Source organism: Pelophylax lessonae (assembly GCF_965119305.1).
Source record: "Pelophylax lessonae genome assembly, chromosome: 10".
Taxonomy (NCBI): domain Eukaryota; kingdom Metazoa; phylum Chordata; class Amphibia; order Anura; family Ranidae; genus Pelophylax; species Pelophylax lessonae.
In genome coordinates this window covers 125,313,753-125,336,891 of record NC_138777.1, presented here as the reverse complement: position 1 = coordinate 125,336,891, position 23,139 = coordinate 125,313,753, and the positions used below count along the sequence as shown (strand labels likewise).

Below are 23,139 nucleotides of genomic sequence, written 5' to 3'. Positions count from 1 at the left end.
CAGGGTGTTGGCTGGCCTTAGGGTGCTGGCTGTCCTCAGGGTGCTTGATGGCCTCAGAGTGCTGGTCTCAGGGTGCTGGCCTGGCTGGCCTCAGGGTGTTGGTTGGCCTTAGGGTGCTGGCTGTCCTCAGGGTGCTCGATGGCCTCAGAGTGCTGGCCTCAGGGTGCTCAATGGCCTCAGAGTGCTGGCCTCAGGGTGCTCGATGGCCTCAGAGTGCTGGCTGGCCTCAGGGTGCTGTCCTGGCTGGCGCTGGCCTGGCTGGCCTCAGAGTGCACTGCTGACCCTCGGGGGGGGGGTACACGGCTGGCCTTGAGGAGTACACGGCTGGCCTGGCTGGCCTTGGGGGGTACACTGCTGGCTTGGGGGTGCTCTGCTGGCCTGGCTGACCTCAGGGGGGGTGCACTGCTGGCCTGGCTGGCCTCAGGAGGCTTCAGGGGGTTAAATGCTTGTTTGGGGGGGCCTCAGGGGGTTCACTGCTGCAGAAGGTGCCGTGTGAGACTTGCGTTTGTCACTCCTCTCCTCACCTCAGTCAGTCAGTCATACTCTGAGGTGAGGAGATCCCGGGGCTCCGCATGATGTCACTCGGGGAGGCGGCGAGGTCGGTGGCGGAGTCATGGTCCCGACTCCTTCACTATGCGGAAATGCCGCTGCTGCTGTGCTCCCGCTCGTACGGATTAAAGGATCGGCTCAGGAGGCACCGCAATCTGCTTTTTAGGTGAGGAGTGACACCAACTGCCCTCAGTGGTGTCTCCGGCTTTTATATTTAGGGGGGGGCACAGGGACAAAAGTAGGGGGGCAAACTATAAAACCCAATGTTATATATATATATATATATATATATATATATATATATATATATATATATAATATCTATCTATCTATCAAGAATATAATGCACTCCAGAGGCCTTGTTACAAATTCATTTTGTTTTATTTGTTGAAAATACAATACAATTGAGCGTCAACGTTTCAATCTGACTAGAGACTTTCATCAAGGTGCTAAAAAGTCCTTAGGCGTACTTCCGAGAAGGAAGCTGAAGAGTCCCTTTAACATGACCTATAAACAAAAATTTACAATATAAAGTGCCAACTCTAATGAGCTAGCTTGTCCTGTAAGAAGAGCTGATTTAGCTCTACTTCCATGAGAAACTACCAAGAAGGGTTGGCCCTTCATAATGCTAATTTAAGTCTATAGATGAAATGTACACAATAATTTAAAATCCCCTACAAAAAGAACACTATTAAACCATATAATGCTAAACGTTGCAAAATGAAGTGCAATACCTATTTTGCTCCCAAAGCATAGGCATAAATAATATTATAAATAACATTTCTTATCGCAACTTTTAAAGTGCCACAACAAAAGAAAACCAGACAAACGTTAGCTTAGTGAAGCTGTTCCGCTGTCTAGATTAGGTTCCTAGGGACACCTGTCCACACCTGTCATGGAAGTGCAGAAATTTCCCCATAGAGATACATTAAGAGAGATACATTAATTTGATGCATCTCTATGAGGAGATGCCGATTGGCGCAGAGCGGCATTGTGCCAAGCATGCGCATTGGCTTAAACACATAAACATATATTCCTGACAATGGGCATCAAACGCATAAACATAAAGTACACTCCTGACAACGGGTATCAAATACGTTAACATGAAATATTGCTGACAATGGGCATCAAACGCATAAACATGAAATATTCCTGACAATGGGCATCAAACGCATAAACATAAAGTACTCCTGACAATGGGTATCAAATGCGTTAACATGAAATATTGCTGACAATGGGCATCAAACACATAAACATGAAATATTCCTGACAACGGACATCAAACGCATGAACATGAAATATTCATGACAATGGCTGTCACATGCATAAACATGAAATATTCATGACAACGGGCATCAAACGCATAAACATGAAATATTGCTGACAATGGATATTAAAAGCATAAACATTACATGACAATGTGGACTGACACGCTGACAGAATGTTACATCTGGACATAGCAAACTTACTGACATGTATTATACATGTTTGCCTGTTCAACTGTAACATTCTGTCAGCATGTCAGTCCACATTGTCATTTCCAGGGGTGTGAGGGTGGCACAAGAATGCAAATGTGCAGTGGACTCACTGCTCCACTTACCTGGCACCTCTGAAATCGATGTCCCCGGGCCTGCTCCTTGTGTGCTGGCTGTGTCTGGCTCCTCTGCTGCGTGCTGCTGCCTCGCCTTACCGGTGACTCCGCTGATGCTGTCCACACGCTCTGGGCCTTCAAATGCATAAACATGAAACATTCGTGACAAACTGGCCAATTATTAAACGCATAAACATGACATATTCATGACTGATGACAATTGTCTGGAATATTTCATGTTTATGCATTTGATTCCCATTGTCAAGAAACAATGGATATTAAAAACATAAACATTACATGACAATGTGGACTGATACACTGACAGAATGTTACAGCTGGACATAGCAAACTTACTGACATGTGTTATACATGTTTGCCTGTTCAACTGTAACATTCTGTCAGCAGGTCCGTCCACATTGTCATTTCCAGGGGTGTGAGGGTGGCACAAGAATGCAAATGTGCAGTGGACTCACTGCTCCACTTACCTGGCACCTCTGAAATCGATGTCCCCGGGCCTGCTCCTTGTGTGCTGGCTGTGTCTGGCTCCTCCACTGCGTGCTGCTGCCTCGCCTTACCGGTGACTCCGCTGATGCTGTCCACACGCTCTGGGCCTTCAAATGCATGCATGACAAATTGGCCAAATAAACACATAAACATGAAATATTCCTGACAAAGGGCATCAGTCACGATTCACAAATATTTCATGTTTATGCATTTGAAGGCCCAGAGTGTGTGCAGACAGCATCAGTGGAGTCACCGGTAAGGCGAGGCAGCAGCACGCAGCAAAGGAGCCAGACACAGCCAGCACACAAGGAGCAGGCCTGGGGACATCAATTTTAGAAGTGGCAGGTAAGGTAAGTGGAGCAGTTCAGCTGTAAAATTCTGTCAGCATGTCAGCCACATTGTCATTTTCAGGGGTGTGTGACTCAATGACAATGTGGCTGACATGCTGACAGAATTTTACAGTGTGAGGGACAGTATGAGAGGCAAATGTGCAGTGAGTGGACTGTGGAGACTCACTGCTCCAGTGACTCACCTCCCACTCCCAGGCAGGCTGCCACACAGCCACAGCGCCACTTTCTAAAGCCAGCCTGCTCATCTGACTGCTGCAGTTTTCTTCTGGCAGTGTGAGTCCACAATCCACTCACTGCACATTTGCCTCTCATACCAACCTCACACTGTAAAATTCTGTCAGCATGTCAGCCACACTGTCATTTTCAGGGGTGTGTGTGAGCACACACCCCTGAAAATGACAATGTGGCTGACATGCTGACAGAATTTTACAGTGTGTGAGGGACAGTGGCTGACATGCTGACAGAATTTTACAGTGTGTGAGGGACAGTATGGGAGGCAAATGTGCAGTGAGTGGACTGTGGAGACTCACTGCTCCAGTGACTCACCTCCCAGGCAGGCTGCCACAGTGCCACTGCTAAAACCGGCCTGCTCCTCTGACTGCTGGAGTTTTATTCTTCTGGATGCTGTGGATATGCTGCTGCTCTCTGTCTCTGCTGCCGGCTGCCTTCTTCTCCTTCCTTAGCCTCACTCACCGCCGCGCCTCACCAAGCGATCATCGATTCAATGCAGAAGGCACTCCAGTCAGGCCACGCCCACGCCTGTCCATTCCGCGCGCGCTCTAGGCCTGGGCTGAGCCTGTGACTGGCTGGTGGTTCTTGTTGCTGGGCAGCTGACTCTCCTGCTCGTGACGTCATCCGCTGTGCGCTTCCCCCTCCGCCGGCCTGTTTGCAGAGAGAGGCGCTGTGAGCGGCGAGACGCTGCGGCTGCCTGCACTGCACTGTAAGCTCTGGCTGGCCTGGTCCTGCAGGAGGTCGGAGGAGCAATGGGAACGGCGTTCCTGCTGTGGAAATAGTGCGGGGACGCCCTTCCCATGCGTTCCTGCAGGACTCGACCCCTGAGGTAAAACCAGCATAAAACCGGGAACTGGAAGTATGCGGCCACTTGCGTGTCACCATCTGGATCTGACGTCACCACCCATGGTCATCTGACACGTTTCATTCTTCCTACAGGGCGTTATCAAAGGATATGCATGACCTCACAAATATCGAAAGGATATACATGACCTCACAAAATTTCAGGCTTACTTGACCCCCAGACTGAAACAGCTGAGGGTGCATTGCTTCTGGGGAGTGGAGATTCAGGAGGGGAGTGAAGCACCCTGCACCGCTTGATTACTTTTCTGCACCCCAGTACTTTTTTGAGGCACTCCAAGCACTTTTAATATTAAGCACCATTTGGAAAATGTATGGACATTTTATTGCACTATTGCACATAGGGAATTTTTTGCACTATATTGTTATTTTGCACATTATTATTCTTTATAATATCATATGATTGTCAATTTCACCATTGCAAGTGCTGTTTTATTGTCAGTCATCAATTTCTTGATATTTGTACAAGGCTTTAGGAGTTCAAGTCAAGTCAGGTCCTCAAAATTAGGAATAAGATTTGGGTTCACTGCATAGTTGGCTCATGGTGAATCAGGGTGGGGGTGAAGAGGGTTTGCAGTTACTGATGAATTCATAAAAAAATTTACCAGACTAAATTTTAAAGAACACTTATGCTTTGCCCGACCTCTCAACTGTGGTCAGAAGAGTAGAATGGCCAATAATATGGGCTTTGGTATAAGGTACCCCAGCAGCAATTTGTTACGGTGTTTAGGGAGAGCTGACAGTCTGTATGGAGAGAATTAGTTGCTCCACTGTGCTTTACAGTGCTATATTACACACATTTCTTGTGGGTAGCAGTGTGAAAGGGCTACATATTATTGTCTATCTCCCGGTGTTCACAATTCAGAGACCCAACAGTCCATTTTAGTACTATTGCTTTTGTAATGTCTCGGCTGTGTGTTGCTTGAGGTACACAGCTTCACATCTAGTAATAACCAAATCTCAATTAAAGTAGCGCTGGTTTCTTTAACTGATGCAATTTTTACTGAGATATATTATGCGTGTGCATGTGTGATATCGTGAATGGTAAAACTGTAAAACAAACATATGAAAGACAGGTATAAGTATGGCTATTCAACATCATACATTATACATAGTTATGCAGAAGATAGGGACTAACTAACATGTGCTTACTACATACTGGAACACATATTATCTATACAAAGGTCTAACATCCCTCTATACAGGCTAAACTAGCAAATCCTTTACTTACAGGCTTTTGGTGTTCATCAGGTTTGCAATAGATTAGCTTAGAAGTGCTAAGGGTCTGTTCTCTATGGTGTCTGAAGCTGGAATGCATAGACAAGTTTAGACTTGCCCAAGGCAGTAGGGAGAAGACCCGCCCCTAGGCTACAAGAAAATGGAGGGTCTTAAAGGGACAGACACTGCTGAGTGCCAAGCATATGAAATATAGTGCGAAGGCAGCACACTCCCCACCTGGCATACTTTTTGTTATGCCACTAACCATTGGACAGAAGTAAAACGACTTCAGAAATTGGCCTAGCATACACCTTGGGAGTGCCCTGTCTAACTTTAGCATGACTACTAGGATCAGTTCCCACAATGAGTCCAATAGGCCACTCGTTCCTGTGGGCCTGAGTGTCTTTTAGTAAGACAACGTCTCCAATTTGTAAGTTGGGCTTGTCATCTTGCCATTTCTTGCGTGACTGGAGTGTCACCAGGTATTCTTGTCTCCACCTCTTCCAGAAAATGTCTGCAAGACTTTGAACTTGTCTTCATTGCTTGGTGTACAAGTCCTTGAGGTCAAAGTCTCCTGTGGGAGGTGTCACTGGTTCCATCTTCTGGGTCGAGCTGTGTCAAGAAATCTCTTCCTTTTTCAGAAGGCTTTGGATTTCTTCTTTAAAGACTTCCTGCTGGACGCATCTGATGATCGTGACCTTGGCTTGTTCAAGGTGGTCTTTGCTACGCTGATCAGTATTGGTAACTCTGCAGGAGTATCTGGCTAGACAGATACGTTTTCCGATTGCACGGGTCAGCGACTTCCAGCTGGAAAACCTTTCAAATCTATGGGCTCCGAGACTGTCTCTTGTAACTAAAGTCTTGCAAACTGCAACTTGAGGTCTTACCTCTTTGTCTTGATCTGGTTCTATGAGCTGAAAAGTATCTACCTGAGTAGTCTCTTTGGTTTCTGGCTTACCAAGAAACGAAGGACCTACGAACCAGTTAGTTTGCTTAAGTACAGCGGCTGACATCAGTCTTGTCCCGTGATCAGCTGGGTTCTTGTCCGTGCTGATGTGATGCCACTGTTCTGGACTTGTAGACTTTCTGATACGTGTCACTCTGTTGGCCACGTATGTATAAAATCTTCTTGAAGTGTTGTAAATATATCCTAACACAATCTTGCTGTCTGTATAAAAGTTCACTGTATGGATCTCAATGTCCAGTTCTCTCATAATCATGTCTGCCATCTCTACAGCTAAGACAGCAGCACAAAGTTCTAGACGTGGGACAGTATGAGCGGGTCTCGGAGCCAGTTTAGATTTTGCCATTATGAACCCGACATGGCTTTGTCCCTCACTTTCTATTACCCTAAGGTAGGTTACAGCTGCGATAGCCATAGTGGAAGCGTCAGAGAATACGCATATTTCTCTTCTCTTTGTAGCAGATAAGGAAACAGGTGCGTACGGTCTTGGGATGCTGAGTTGTTCAAGCTCTAACAATGAGTCTTTCCACAACTTCCACTGCGTTTCCTTCTCTTCAGGTAGAGGTACGTCCCAGTCACTTTGTTCTTGCTCAATAGTGAACTGTCTCAAAAGAGCTTTGCCTTGCATGATGATAGGTGCTACGAATCCCAGGGGGTCATAAAGACTGTTGACTGTAGATAGGACACCTCTTTTTGTAAATGGCTTCTGTTCTCTGGCGACCTTGAAGGTGAAACTGTCAGTCTTCAGGTCCCAACTAAGCCCAAGACTTCTTTGCAAGGGTGGTGATTCTGTTCCTAGATCCAAGTCTTTGAGGTCTTTAGCACGGTCTTCCGTTGGAAATGCTTCCATAACTCTGCTGCTGTTGGAAGTTATCTTATTCAATCTTATGTTATATTCTGCCAACTTTTAAAGACCTTAATAGCTTCTTCGTTGCTGGAGAAAGAAGCAAGTCCATCATCTACGTAAAAGTTCTTCATGACGAACTGTTTGGCTTCTTGACCATGTCCTTCATCTTGCTGTGCTGCTCGTCTCAAGTTGTAGATAGCTACAGCTGGAGAAGGGCTGTTTCCAAACACATGTACCTTCATCCTGTACTCTGTGATGTCTTTGTTGAAGTCATTGTCTGCATACCACAGGAACCTTAAGTAGTCTCTGTGATCTTCTCGAATAAGGAAACAGTAGAACATCTGTTGTACGTCTGCTGTTACTGCTACGAGTTCTTTTCTGAACCTGATGAGTACTCCCAGGAGTGTATTGTTCAGGTCAGGTCCGCTGAGAAGGACATCATTTAGTGAGATGCCTTCGTGCTTCGCAATAGAGTCAAATACTACAGGTATCTGACCTGGTTTCTGAGGATGGTACACCCCAAATATTGGTAAGTACCAATGTTCTTGGTTTTCCTGTAGTGGTGGTGCCCTTTCTGCTTGCTCGTTGTCAAAGATCTTTTGCATGAAGGCTTGGAAGTGTTTCTTCATATTCGGCTTTCTTTGTAGAGTGCGTTGCAATGACGTGAAGCGTTTCTCAGCTTGTACCCTGTTGTCAGGAAGGCGATGGAGTGGTGACCGGAAGGGTAAAGGCGCTACCCAGCTGCCTGACTTGTCTCTGAAGACTTCTCTGTCCATGATCTCAAGGAAGAGTGTATCTTCCACCGAGGGTGCTGGCTTGTCGTCGTTCTTTCAAACACTTTGCAGCCCAGTTCATCTGTATCTCCAGTTGAGGCTAAGTCTTCCATGCCCCTCTGGATACTCCGCTGATGTTTTGGGTTGCCTAATCTCTCTTTAATGTGTAGACTGTTGGTACATGGGTAAAGACAAGATGTACGACCATTCTGTAACAGATGTGTTCTGTAAACATTTACCTTTGCTGGTCTGTGCAGTCCGTCTAGACATACCTCTCCAACGATGACCCATCCGAGATCAAGGCGTTGTGCAAATGGCGCGTTGTGTGGCCCATTGTACTGTTCTCTGACTTTGTGCACTCTGAGGATATCTCTCCCAAGTAGAAGGATGATTGCAGCATCAGGATCTAGTGCTGGTATCTGGTCGGCTATTCTCACTCGATGAGGGTGATGACGAGCAACTTCAGGTGTGGGGATCTCTGACATTCTATGAGGGTAGGAAGAGTCACCTTTGTCTTTCCATCTAATGACTCGGTGATGTAGTTGTTTGCTCTTCTCCCTGTCGTCTCTACAACTCCAGAACAAGTCTTCAAGGTGTATGGAGTTGGACTTCCTTTGTCACCGAAGAGGTCTAAGAACTCTGTTTTTGCCAGGGATCTGTTACTCTGTTCATCCAAGACTGTGTACATCTTGATTGCCTTTTCTCTGAAACCTGCAGGATACACCTTGACTAAGCATATCTTGGAGCATGATCTAGGACGGCCCTGCTCTGCACAGATCTCTGTGCACTTGGAGGATACTGCTGGCAATGCTCCCCACCATGATCTTCTTGAGTTGCTGGAACTTCTTGCTTCCATGGTGGTGGTCCTGGGTGCAGTGTTGACAGGTGTTTGTCACTGTTGCACTCTGTGCATTGTATGGTTTTTGTACAGTCTTTTGCAAGATGTTGAATTAAAGCACAACATCTGAAACAAATGCGATTGTCTTTAAGGTAAGCTTTGCGCTCTTCTAATGTCTTACTCCTGAAACTGCGACATTTTCTTAGTGGGTAAGGCTTGTTGTGGATTGGACATATTTTGTCTGGCTCCTCAACTTTCTTACTTGCGTAGTCTTCCTGATTGGCTGCAGATTCAGTAGGGACTTCTGTCTTCCGTACAGAAACTGTTGCTCTGCATTCTTTGTAAAGCGCTGGAGGTTTTTGTTCTACCTTTGGGAAGCTTGCCGTTCTCTTGTTCAGGAAAGCAAAGCTTGGATCATTGCGTGTTTCTGCTTGGTCTACGATGAATTCAGCAAGAAAAGTGAACGGTGGAAACGCAACTCGACGATCTTTCTTGTATCTTGATGCTTGAGTGACCCACCTTTCTTGCAAGTTGTAAGGAAGTTTCTCGATTATGGGATCAATTCCACGTGCTGTATCCAAGTATGAGAGACCTGGCAGATATCCACTAGACTTAGCGGCTTCTATTTCTAAGAGTAGGTCCCCTAAACCTCTCAGCTTTCGATTGTCCTTGTTTGTTATTCTTGGATAGTTTTCTATCCTCTTCAAAAGTGCATCCTCGATCACTTCAGGTGATCCATAGCATTGTTCTAGTCTCTGCCACACCATTGCAAGTCCTGCTGCTGCGTCATGGACATGTACTGACCTGATTCTTTGGGCTTGCTCAGTGGACTCTGGTCCTAGCCATTTAAAGAGCTGGTCAAGCATTTCTCTGCCTGTCAGATCTAAGTCTTGGGTACCGCTCAGGAAAGAGGACTTCCAGGCCCAGTAGTTTCTGGACGAATTTCATGAGACCAGCACTCACTACCTCACGGCGCATCAGGAATCTTGCGACTTCTGTAGCTCTTGCTGCATCTGGTGAATACTTCCTGGGTGGAAACTCAGGGTATGGCTGCGGCTGGTAAGGCTGATTAAACGCTTGACTAAGTCCACTTTGGTTAGGTTGTTGTTCTCGTCTGTTGTAAATCTTTCTGCTATAATCCACTGCTCCACGATGTAGTTCAGCAGATCATCCGTGAAAAGCAAATGAAAATAATAAAGTGGGGTTACATTATCCGATTGTATTTGAGGGCCTGGCTGTGCTGTAAAAGGGGGAATTACAAGTTCTGCTGAAGTATCGGGCAGCCATGTAGGATATGATAGAACATCCAGAAGGCTAGTATGGGCCCTGCCTCGTTGTGGTTGGGATGCCCCGTTACCAGCAGCTGGCCTGTCATGTAGGAATGATGCCCTGCTTGCGCTTGCCACTGCACAAGGACTTGCAGAACTGCTGGTGGATACCTGTGTATAATCATGGATGTGGAGTGCTGCGCTGCTGGTGGATGCCTCAGGAGTTGTTGCACTGCTGGTGGATGCCTCAGGATGTGTTGCCCTGTTGGTGCCTGCACCTGCCAAAATCTCCTGAGCCTCTTTGTTAGGATTCTGTCATCCTCCATTTCCATTTCAGAGCCACTGCTTTGTACTGGCTCATACTCGCTATCCGAGTCTGACGGAGAGAGTTCCCCGCTACTCTCATCCGACATGCTGAATATGGAGAGCCTCCTCCCAGCTATAAAATTTTCTAGCCATGTGGACAGATGTGCACAGATGATTTATGGGACAGATGTGAGACAGATGTTAAACTGAGACGTGGCAGATGTTCACTGGGACAGGTGTGGCAGATCACAGACAGGTGTGGCAGATCACAGACAGGTGACGATGTGTGCCAGTTGTGTGCGGACAGATGTGCGCTGGATGATCACAGACAGATGTGCGCCCGATGATCACTGAGAGATGTGTCAGATCAGACAGGTGTGGCAGATCACAGACAGGTGACGATGTGTGCGGACAGATGTGCGCTGGATGATCACGGACAGATGTGCGCTGGATGATCATGGACAGATGTGCGCTGGATGATCATGGACAGATGTGCGCTGGATGATCACAGACAGCTGTGCGCTGGATGATCACAGACGTGTGCTGGATGATCATGGACAGATGTGCGCTGAATGATCACGGACAGATGTGCGCTGGATGATCACGGACAGATGTGCGCTGGATGATCACTGACAGATGTGCGCTGGATGATCACAGACAGATGTGCGCTGGATGATCACGGACACATGTGCGCCTGATGATCATGGACAGACGTTTATATCGGTGTTGGTGACACTGTGTTTTGGGGACAGTAGCAGGGTGATCAGTGTGTAATTAGCAAAAAAAAATGCTTCAAACTCACTGATCCCCTGGCTGCAGCACAGATTGTCTCTTCTCCTCACACAGATCCTGTCAGAGATCAAAGCCGTTACAACGGCTGTATTTACATTACATGACGGCTGTGATTGGACACAGCCGTCATGTGATCAGGAGGGCCAATCACAGGGCCCTCCTGGCACAACTTGTTGCTATGTGTCCGAGGGACACAGGCACATCGAGATCGCGCCGCTGCGCGTGCCCGCGGCGGCACGATCCCTCTCCTTCTGCAGGAAGTTCGGGAACGTCCGATCAGAAGGATGAGACTCCCACCCGGCCGTATATGTACATTGGCCGGGTGGGAGGTGGTTAACTACTTAAGGACCACCCGCCGCAGATTTACTGCGGCAGGCAGCCCCTCCTGTGCGAACCGATGTAGACTCGGCAGCGGGTAAACTGCAATGCCGCTGGGCACCCGCGTTCGTTCCCCGCTGAGAGAGAAGGGTGGTTAGCTGACCGTTCTTCTCTCTGAAATGATCACAGAGCACCTGTGATCCTTCTATGTAGGATCACAGGTCTCTGTGATCATTTCAAAAGCCCAACCCCCCACAGTTAGAAATACTCCCCTAGGCTTACATTTAACCCCTTGATCACCCACTGTGTTAACTCCTTCCCTGTCAGTGTCATTATTACAGTAACAGTGCACTTTTAGCGCTGATTACTGTAGTAATGTCACTGGTCCCCCCAAAAGTGTCAAAAATGTCAGTTAGGGGTCCGATCTGTCTGGCGCAATGTCGCAGTCCCGATAAAAATCGCAGATCACTGCCGTTACTAGTAAAAAAAAAAGAGAAAACAATAAAAATTACATAAATCTTTCCCGTAGTTAGTAGATGCGTTAACTTTTGCGTAAACCAATCAAAATTCGCTTATTGTGATTTTTTTACCATAAATATGTAGCAGAAAACCAATTGGCCTAAAATGTTAAAAAATTTAGATTTTTAAAAAAAATTTTGGGGAATGTTATATAGTAGAATGTGAAAAATATATATATATATATATTTTTTTTTTCAGAATCGTTGCTTATTTTTTTGTTTATAGTGCAAAAAATAAAAATCGCAGAGGTGATCAAATACAACCAAAAGAAAGCTCTATTTGTGGGGAAAATAGGACATCAGTTTTATTTAGGTAAAGCCTTTGCACCACCGCGCAATTGTCCATTAAATAACGCAGTGCCGAATCACAAAAAATGGCCTGGTCATTAAGGGGGCAAATCCTTCCGGTCCAGAAGTGGCTAACATTGTTTGCAACATCTAGTATGATATATACTATATACAATATCTCAAAATATTTGCAATGTTATCCTCCCAACTCAGACAGGTGAATTCAGACAGAAGTTATTCATCAGCCATTTTTTGTTTTTAGTGCCCTAGCTAGGTTGCAGACTATTTCTCCTTTATAAAAAATCAGCCCTGACAGAGCAGAGTTTATATAATTCACTAATCAACAGTTTTATGTGTATTAATAGTCTATGATGTAATTATTGTACAATATAGAGTAATATGTTTGCGGTCCACCTATTCCCTTATATTATTAATATAATATCAATATATAGTACACTGTATCAATACTTTTGCTGACGTTTTTGTGATAAAGTTTAAAATGAAATCTTATATTTATTTCTTATCGCATTTTTTCAGATATAATGAAGCGAAAAAGAAAATGGACACTGGTTTCCCAAAACTAATTGCAGATTCATGGAATGGCGTACACGATAATTTGGATGCTGTGGTAGATGTCCGTGGAAGTGGTAAGTTGCCTTGTGACTTATTCAGAATCTTATGAAAACAATCAAGACAGGAGTGGGCAAACAGTGCCATCACGCAGTGCAGAGTCCCTCTTGAACACAGGGACAGTTTTTACCAGATGTGGTCTGGGCGGGTCCTGAAAACCCCTCATTCTGTCACTTAAACCTGGACACTGCTCATGTTCCTCATGATGTTGTAGACATTATACTGGCTTTCAACATCTAAGTGCTGTTGGCAGCAAACACCTCCTTCACTCCACTACTGACTATCACTGAAGTCAGAGACACAAGAATGCTTTTTTAATTTCCTCTTGATGCTATTTGGACTTAAAGTGAAGCATGTTACCAGGTGCAAATAAAGAACAGCGAGAGAGCTTGGTGTTTCACAAAGGATATTCTTCATCTAAATCAATTTACAATAAGTGACAAATGTTATTGTGACTATGCTTGAGGTCATTGTAGCCGTATTAGTGCAATTGCGACAGAGACAATTGAGTACTGTCCGTGATACTTTTTTTATTTGCACTAACATAAAAATTTTCAGGACAAGCTTTCGGGGTATGTCCCCTTCTTCAAGATCCAAGCAGTACTCATGTAACATTATCTCAAATGATAAAATGACAATAGGTAGTGCTCTGCCTTGAAGTTTGTTAAATCATAATGAAATATAGAATTGACTAGTATACAATAGGAAGTTTTAGTTCATGTAGCACTGCCCCCTTGAGGACTGGTGGATAACACACTTCCGGGTCCCCCTGGGTTACCACTAGCAACTCTGGTATTCACAAGTTAACATTTTACTTCTTGGCTCAGTCAATGATCAGGCCAGGGGTTTGTGGTTGTTTTTGGTGTTTTATTTTAAATAGGGATGGAAGAAGGGAATAGTGGGATATACTCCAGATTAACTATTCACAAGATATGAGGACTCCTGTCTGAGGATGCAGCCAGGCTGCTGATTTCACCCTACCACTAGGTGAATTTGGACTAAGTCTCTATCCAGAAGACTTGATGAACTAATTTTCTTCAGGATACTCTCCTAGTATCCCCTTTCACTTGACACACTGACACCTGTCCTCTGACTATCCTACTCTGGAGTGACCCTCCTCAGGTTAGGCCCTTTGACACAATCCCCTTGAGTGTTGGTTGTGGCCTTAACCAAAAACATTGTTGGAAGCTAGCATTGTGAAGATTGAGAAATAGGATAGGCAGCATATGCAGTCTTCAAGGGATGGCAGACCTCTAGCAAATTCAACCAGTTACATCAGCATCAGGGGCTTGATATCTGCTGTTTATCCAGGACTGATTCATTTTGATAAAAGTCAGCTGGTCAACGGAGTCTGTGGACACACACTCTTTTGTATGTCTCGAAATCTCCAGCAGCACTGAATGTCCGTTCGGAAAGCACGCTTGAAGCAGGACAGGCCAGTAGCTCCATTGCATATTGAGCAAGTTCTGGCCAGTGGTCCATCCTCAAGACCCAGTAACCATGTGAATGCTCAGTTGGAAAGGTCTCAAAGTCTGCTCTTGGCCCTAGATAATCATGCACCATATGATTGAGACACTGCCGGTGGTTGCTTAAACCTAACAGCCCTGGGCGTTGAGGACTAAAGAATTGGTTAAAGGCATCGGTCAGCTGGCCACCTTCTCCACCTCTCCTCCTTTGGCTGAACGATGCCTCAGAAAAACGTTAACCTCCCAGTGTCTGGAAAGGTGCTACACAAATTTTTCTTCAAGGCGTCCCCAAGATGTTTTATCCTCTGCTCCCTCTGTGAAGGCGAGATGAGCTCTGCAACTTTACCCTTTTAACGTGGATCCAGAAGGGTTGCCAACCAGTAATAATCTCTCTCCTTGATACCACAAATCGTCTGGTCCTTTCGCAGGATTTGCAAAATCAGGAAGCCCATGCAGCGTAAGTTTGAGGAGGCATGAGATTCTGAGTCCTCTGGGTCACTAAGGATGGCATTGTTAGGAGCAACCTCTCCCCAGCCACGTACAACTCCTGGAGTTTCTGGGGAATGACAACCATCCATTGAAGACTGCTGTATGTTATCCTCTAAATCCATGCTGCCACAATCCTCCTCCTCCTCCTCTTCCTACTACTGCTTCTGTGTGTTTTGTGGCCCCGCAGGAATGATATCTGCATAAAGGGGGCCTTGTGAGGAAAGGAAGTCCTCCTCTTCCTCCCGCTGTTTTGCCTTAAGTGTCCTGTCCATGATTCCACCAAGCGTGTGCTCCAGCAGGAAGACTAGAGGGATAGTTTCACTGATGCATGCATCGTCGCGGCTCACTATCCTTGTGGCCTCCTAAAATGGTGACTGGACAGTGCATGCACTTTATCAGCAGCCACTGGCCTGGAGAAAGGAAGCCAAGCTCCCCTGAGCCTGTCCTTGTGCCATACTCACACAGGTACTCATTGATGGCCGCTGCTGCGTGTGCAGCCCCTGCAGCATTGCCAATGTTAAGTTCCATCTGGTGGGCATGTCACAAATGAGGCAGTTGGTGGGCAGGTTGAATTCCGTTGAATGTCAGATAGCCGAGCACTGGAATTGTATGAATGACGGAAATAGGCACAGACTTTTCTGACCTGCCTCAGAAGGTCTTGTAAGCCCAGGTACCTGTTCAAGAAACACTGCACCACCAGATTCAGGACATGTGCCAAGCATGGAACATGTATCAAGTGTCCCTGTCGGAGGGCGGAGAGAAGGTTGGTGCCTGCCATTGTCGCATACAACCATTCCTGGCTCAAGCTGGCTTGGTGTCACCCTCCTCTCAGCCTGCCCCTGCAGAGCTGACAGAATCTCTGGCCCCATGTGGCTCTTGTCCCCTAGACAAACCAACTGAAGCACTGCATGGCATCTTTTAGCCTGACTGTTGCGTAGCCCCTTGAATGCTTAGGGAGCACTGTTGGTTCAGAGGACTATTCAGCAGAAGAGGACATAGAGGAAGAAGAGGAGGGGGGGTGGAGTAGACAGATGTGGCAGAATCAGCGCCAGCTTTTTGGAGGCGTGGTGGCAGAATGAGCTCCAGCACTGAACCCTGTCCTGCATCCTTCCAAGCTACCAGCAGAGTTACCCAGTGCCCCGTGAAAGAAATATAACGTCCCTGCCCATGCCTGCTAAACCAAGAGTCAGCAGTAATGTGAACCTTCCTGCTGACTGCTCTGTCCAAGGAGGTCAAAACACTACCTTCCACATGATGGTAAAGAGATGGAATGGCCTTACATGAAAAGAAATGCATTTTTGGAACCTGCCACTGTGGTACAGCACATTCCGCAAATTCACGAAAGGGGGCAGAGTCTACCAGATGAAAAGGCAGCAGTTGTAGTGCTAGCAATTGAGTCAAGCTAGCATTTAGACACTGAGCATGTGCATGGCTAGGACAGTATTTCTTTTTATGGTTCAGCAACTGGGGTAGCGAAATTTGCCTGCTGGTGTACTGTAGGCAGATTGGTTGCAAGTATCTGTGGCACTCATTGCTATACCATCATCCCTCTCATTGCAGGTTTTTGAGAAGACATGAGGTATAATAGTGGTAGAGATCTCAGATGAGGAGCAAGGAGAAGTTTTTTTATGATGTTGGTATTTCAGGTGCTGTTGCCAACAGACTGCATGGCAGGTCATCATATGTCTTGTCAAGAATGTGGTGCCCAAGCAGCTGGTGTTCTGGCCATGCTTGATCCGCTTCAGACAGAGATTGCAAACAGCAACGCTGTGGTCTATTGCACATGTGTTATAAAAAGCCCACACCAATTAGCTTTTGGAAGTCAGCAGGGAGTTAACAGCGCCCTGCACCTGTGGAGCTATGTTGTGTGATGCAATAGGGTGGCTTCCCATAAGGCGGCCCCTGGAGCACATCCTGCCTCATTTGAGTTGTGCCACCTCCTCCTCACTTTCCTCCTCTATTCTCTCAGGCACCCAAGTATAGTCAGTGACCTCATCATCCCCTCCATCGTCGTCACTAGAGCAAACTTGGCAGTATGCTGCAGCTGTGGGAACATGACTGCTAGTTTCTTGTCCGTCATTGTCAACCCCTTTCTCTAGGCTCACGTTATTCCCTTCCTCAATCTTGGAACCAACATCGAAGCATTCAAATTGCTGCGTATCCTCCAGCATCATGCAACTGACACCATGATAAAATAATTCAGGTGACTCCTCCTTGCATAATAGTGAGGCTAAGGAAGGAGTAGCTGTAGACAAGGAGCCTGTGGAACGGGCCACTTTGGCAGCTGTGGTGGAAGGCAAACTAGTATGAGCCTGTGTGACAGAGGACGAGGAGGATGAGGACGGCTTAGTTATCCACTCCACCAACTCTTCTGCATGTTGTGGCTCAATAACATGGCCAGCACCGGGAAAAAAGGACAAGCCTGCCCAGCCTGCAGAGGATGCACCATGTCCGTGGCCACCACTTTTCACTGTGGACACAGAGACTGCTTGCCCTCTTTTAGTGGCCTGTGAGCGTCTGCCTCTCCTTTTTGGCCTTTCGGACAGGATGGGTATTTTGGGGGAGTTTTTATAACTTTTTAGTATAGAGCGTGGAAAGGGAATATGGTGCTTGGGTGCAATACTTTTGTGCTTGGTGCACTATTAACCTGTTTTATATTTTTTATTAATAAAGAAAAAATGAATAAAGCCCAAAAAAAAAAAGAAAACCCCTGCTGAGGCAGAAGGAATATGAGATGCACAAGGGGGTACAGCAATTATGCTCCTAATATTATTGGTGCTGGTTCACCACCAACCAAAAAACACCCACGTCTGGAGTAGAAGGAAGAGCGCCTGAGATGCACAAGGGGGTACAGCAATTATGCTCTTAAAATTATTAATGCTGGTGCGCCAACAACAAAAACACCCACGTCTGGAGCAGAAGGAAGAGCATCTGAGATGCACAAGGGGGTACAGCAATTATGCCCTTAATATTATTAGTGCTGGTGCGCCAACAACAAAAACACCCATGTCTGGAGCAGAAGGATGAGTGTCTGAGATTCACAAGGGGGTACAGCAATTATGCCCCTAATATTATTGGTGCTGGTTCACCACCAACCAAAAAACACCAACGTGTTGAGCAGAAGGAAGAGCGTCTGAGATTCACAAGGGGGTACAGCAATTATGCTATTAATATTATTATTGCTGGTGCGCCAACAACAAAAACACCCACGTCTGGAGCAGAAGGAAGAGCGTCTGAGATGCACAAGGGGATACAGCAATTATGCTCCTAATATTATTAGTGCTGGTTCACCACCAACCAAAAAACACCCTTATCTAGAGCAGAAGGAAGAGCGCCTGAGATGCACAAGGGGGTACAGCAATTATGCCCCTAATATTATTAGTGCTGGTTCACCACCAACCAAAAAACATCCACGTCTGGAGCAGAAGGAAGAGCGCCTGAGATGCACAAGGTGGTACAGCAATTATGCCCCTGATATTATTGATGCTGGTTTACCACCAAAAAAAAAAAACACCCACGTCTGGAGCAGAAGGAAGAGTGTCTGAGATTCACAAGGGGGTACAGCAATTATGCCCCTAATATTATTGGTGCTGGTTCACCACCAACCAAAAAACACCCACGTCTGGAGCAGAAGGAAGAGCGTCTGAGATTCACAAGGGGGTACAGCAATTATGCCCCTAATATTATTGGCGCTGCTGTGCAAACAACAAAAACACCCACATCTGGAGCAAAAGGAAGAGCGCATTAGATACACCAGGGGGTACAGCAATTATGCCCTTAATATTATTAGTGCTGGTGCACCAACAACAAAAATACCCACGTCTGGAGCAGAAGGAAGAGCACCTGAGATGCACAAGAGGGTACAGCAATTATGCCCCTAATATTATTGGTGCTGGTTCACCACCAACCAAAAAAAACACCCACTTCTGGAGCGGAAGGAATAGCGCCTGAGATGCATTAAGGGAGCAGCAATTATGCCCTTAATATTATTAGTGCTGCTGCGCAAAAAAAGAAAATCGCTGCTGACGCAGAAGGACGCACTAGCTCCTGTGACAAAGGAGGGGAGTACTAATATTGCAGCAACAGAACCTGATTCTGCTGAAAAAAATAAAATATAAAGTGAAAAGGAAAAAAAAAATATATACAGTATATCAATGAAATTAAAAATGGTATCAGTGGGGTGACACAGACGTGTTGGATACAATACACTTCAGTGGCCCCACTACAATCACAGCACAGCACTAAACTGACTGCAGTACACTGTGTAACATAAGAATCAGTGACTATGTATAAAGTAACCTTAATATAGGATTACCTATAGCGCTTGGTTTATGATGAAGTGCAAATATGTGTTATAATTAATAAACAATCCTACAATCTTAAAAAATATTAAAGTGCATATAATTGTGCAAAGAGCCACGTGAAAAAGTATAAGTGATATACAAAAAAAACCAAAGTCGCTCATTCAAAGGATTTCACACTAAAAATATTTAGATGCTCTATAAAATATAAAACGGAAAAAATCAAGTTCATAAGTGGTTTATGAGATGTATGAATAATCTCATAAATCCTCCATACAGTTCATGTGCAAATGGGACTTCTTGTGACAAAAGTTCAGTTAGATTAATACAGTGCAAAGTGAAGGTGCTCAGTGGCAGGTTTTCCAATCAATCCCTGGTGTCACTCTTTATTTTCCACTGTGGCTAGTAGTAATATTACTCACTCACCAGACCAAGTGAGTCTTATATGCCTTATGGCATTAAGACCACATAAGCTTTAGTGACCCCCAGGGCCGGGACGGATTCCCTCCGAGTGGATGCCTTTTCCAATGGTGTCACTCTTCCGTTGCCCTCCTCCGGCCGGGAATGTATGAAAAAGGAAAGCTCCAAATAGTGCAGTATCATTTAAAAGATAATTTATTGCACAAAATTAAAAAAAGGAACAGTTTACAGGGTCCAAATGCAGGTAAAATTGTAAAAACGCCGTCACACAAATGAGCTGTGGAGTGGAGAGCGGTACTTCCAGCTTGCGTTTCACCCGGCTCATGTGACGTTACGACGTGCGTTCCAGCTAACGCGTTTCGTCATTGGCTGAGGTTAGCTGGAACGCACGTCGTGACATCACATGAGCTGGGTGGAACGCAAGTACCGCTCTCCACTCCACAGCTCGTTTGTGTGACTGCGTTTTTACGATTTTACCTGCATTTGGTTCTGGGTCATGCCCCAGGGACTATGAATCAGGCAAAAAAGTTCTTAAAAATTGTCGTTTTTGATAGAGAGCCAATTATTGAAAAAAATTATTGAAAAAAAAAAAGAGATTTCTTTGGATTTAGTGTCTGGGGGGGGGTCTAAAAAGTGTACCTGTGAAGTCTCAGCTCTGTAGCAGGTCCAGAACCAGAAAAAAACAGATTATTTTTCTTAGAATTTCAGTAGCGCAGGGATGGTGTTACCCTCCTTTCATAAAGTGCAAATAAATGCACTACATAAACAAAGACTTTTGAAGGACTCTGTTCTTGCTTAGTTGCATGTTTTGGATTATTTATGCAATTTATGCACTTTATTTATTTGCACTTTATGAAAGGAGGGTAACACCATCCCTGCGCTACTGAAATTCTAAGAAAGATAATCTGTTTTTTTGTGATGAATTTTAATTTATGTATAGTTGTCACTGAGGCTTTATCAGAGTCAGGTCACCCTAAACTACGGTCACCCTGACATGGCAGAGTGGGGTCACCCTGGCATGGCAGAGTCAGGTCACCCTAAACTACGGTCACCCTGACATGACAGAGTGGGGTCACACTGGCATAGCAGAGTCAGGTCACCCTAAACTCCGGTCACCCTGACATGACAGAGTGGGGTCACACTGGCATGGCAGAGTCAGGTCACCCTAAACTATTTTGCACAATAGCTGACTAGCAAGCACGTATACCTGCTGTAGATATATCAGCAGTGCAACGTGCTCACTAGACGGAACCCTGACACTTAAAAGTATCCCTACAAAAACTAGATTATTGAATCTAACTATAGTGGTATATAGTACCCTAACTACACTGCATATCCCTTTCCTCACACTAAAAGAACAGCTCCATACAGCAGAAGATAATTGCAAAATGACACTGGAGCTTTACAAGCAGCAGGAGAAACACAAATGCTTCCACTCTCTTCAAAAGGCTCTGTATTACAGTACTAGAGGTTAGGCTGGGCTATGTTATATACTGGGGGGCGTATTCACTCCTGATTGGCCTCTGGGCCCCCGTAGTCACTCCAATCACATTCCTAGCAGACTCCTGCCCCCTCATTGGCTTTTACTGACGTTTCTGGGCCAATCAAGGCCTTTTAAAGCCCAGTTCCTGTCCCATTGCATTTTGGGCGGTTCTGGTGACCAAATTCCAAACTTTTACCGCAGAATTTCGAACACCCAATCGGTTCGACCCCAACCTTTCGATCATCCCTAGTTACTAGCACTTTACTATAGCAGCTGCATTTCACCCCTTTAATTTTATATATTTTCACATTTGGATAATTTTAGTTTATAGGTTCATCCATTGGCGCGGGAGATATACTATTCAGTGCATCATACCTCTGAACATAAGAATCAGCCCTACACTACACTGCAATGGCTGATATATATGGCAATGGCAGCTATATATGGCAATGGCAGCTATCACATTTAACACATTTAGTTTGGCTGTTCTCTGACCCTTTGAAGAAGCAAAACTGGGAGCTCATCCCTTTTTCAGACCTCTGCTCTTTATTTTTCATTATACATTTGAGGAATTGCTTTTTCATTGTTATTTCACCCTCTTGTTTTTTCAGGCTACAGCTATTTCTTCAAAGATCAATACTATCATGAAATGGAAGATAGAATACTAAAGATTGTTAAAGTTGGCAACATTAAAAATGATTGGCTGTCATGCTGAAGGGTATATTTTTCAAATATTGATTGTTTTTTATGTATTCCAGTCTACATGTGTATTATTTTTTGTTGTTGCTGGTTAAGGAAATGATGTGAAGGACCAGTCTGGCACTGGTATAATGACAGTGTATGTATTTGCACTTCATTTTTGTGTTAGAAATATTTAATGTATTGTGTGCATGGGGGATGTTTTAATAATTTTAACAGATATAGACAGACAGGGCATTGAGTGTTTTAATACAGTTATGTGAAATATTGGTTGGTCTAGATTTACAATTTTCCATTAAATACATATTTAACTTCTGTTTTGTAATGGAACAGCATTTTTAAATGTGCTGTTTTCAATGTGCCATTTACATGATAGTAAATAGTCATGATAGAATGCATGTAGATAGGAATATGCTGCTAATATACAGTATATTTTAATGATCTGTACTGTCTATTGTAACAATGTATGTATTCTAGACATAAACATGAAGAATATGTTTTACATGTTGGAAGAAAATGTAAGCACAATTATAAGGCTCTGATATTTAAATATGCGGAACAATTGTGGTACTCAAACAGTATTTGTAAATTGTCCTATTTTTTTTTTTTTTTTCGATTGGTTGAATAAACATTATGATTGGAATAAGCAAATGTGTTAAAATATACAACTTAGATACAGTACTACTAAAAAGATTTTGAGTATCAGAATAAACAGTCTCTTGTATTCATTTTTGCTAGACTTTGTTGATTTTTCAAGTAGACCACATAAGTCTTGATTAGTGAGACAAAACCATTAACCAAGGAACCCTCTTTTGTTCCTAAAAATAAACTGCTGCAATAAGTATCATCAAGCGCGCTCCTATAATATTAGTATTAGGCAGAAATATACTAGTGTTCTTGGTTGAAAGGAAAGAGAAGTATTTACTATAATAAACACCCAGTCATAAAGGGTTTGGGAACATACACTCTACACTGATCCTACTTGTTCTCTTTTCATGGATTATTTGGACACCTCTAGACACTTGTAGGTAAGTCATAATCTTGTAGGTATGTAGATAACCATGGGTATGTGAAGCGATAAAAAAAGGTGTCACAAGACCCTCTGCAACTCAAGTAGCATGCACCCCTCATTTTTTTTACTTGCTACTAATTGGTAGAATGTATGGTCCAATAAAAGCTTAGCATAGTGTTGAATATATTGTCATTGCCTGCTGAAGACCTGGAGCCTGCTGATGAAAACACTAGATGAAGTCTGCTGGCTGTGGCTTTTGGAAATGGGGATTCCATCAGCTTTTTGCCTGTATTACCAGAGCTATCTTGGAATTTAACTATGTGGGATGCTGTCTATAAGGATAATTATATGTGAGGGAAGCTGCGCTAAGTGACAAGAACCATATGTGATAATAAGTCCAAAAAAGTCCCAAAAAATAAATAT

The 23,139-nt window shown here is 44.6% G+C and overlaps 1 protein-coding gene across 1 annotated transcript in view; it reads left to right on the top strand.

Annotated features, from left to right (window-relative positions):
- MMP2 (matrix metallopeptidase 2) overlaps positions 1–21,932 on the top strand; it is a 317,663-nt gene extending 295,731 nt beyond the window's left edge. Inside the window, exons 12-13 of the mRNA XM_082270399.1 lie at positions 12,754–12,863; positions 21,617–21,932. Coding sequence (XP_082126525.1) covers positions 12,754–12,863; positions 21,617–21,720 — 214 coding nt within the window. The 3' untranslated portion in view covers positions 21,721–21,932. The remainder of the gene's footprint in view (positions 1–12,753; positions 12,864–21,616) is intronic.
- The last annotated feature ends 1,207 nt before the right edge of the window (positions 21,933–23,139 follow it).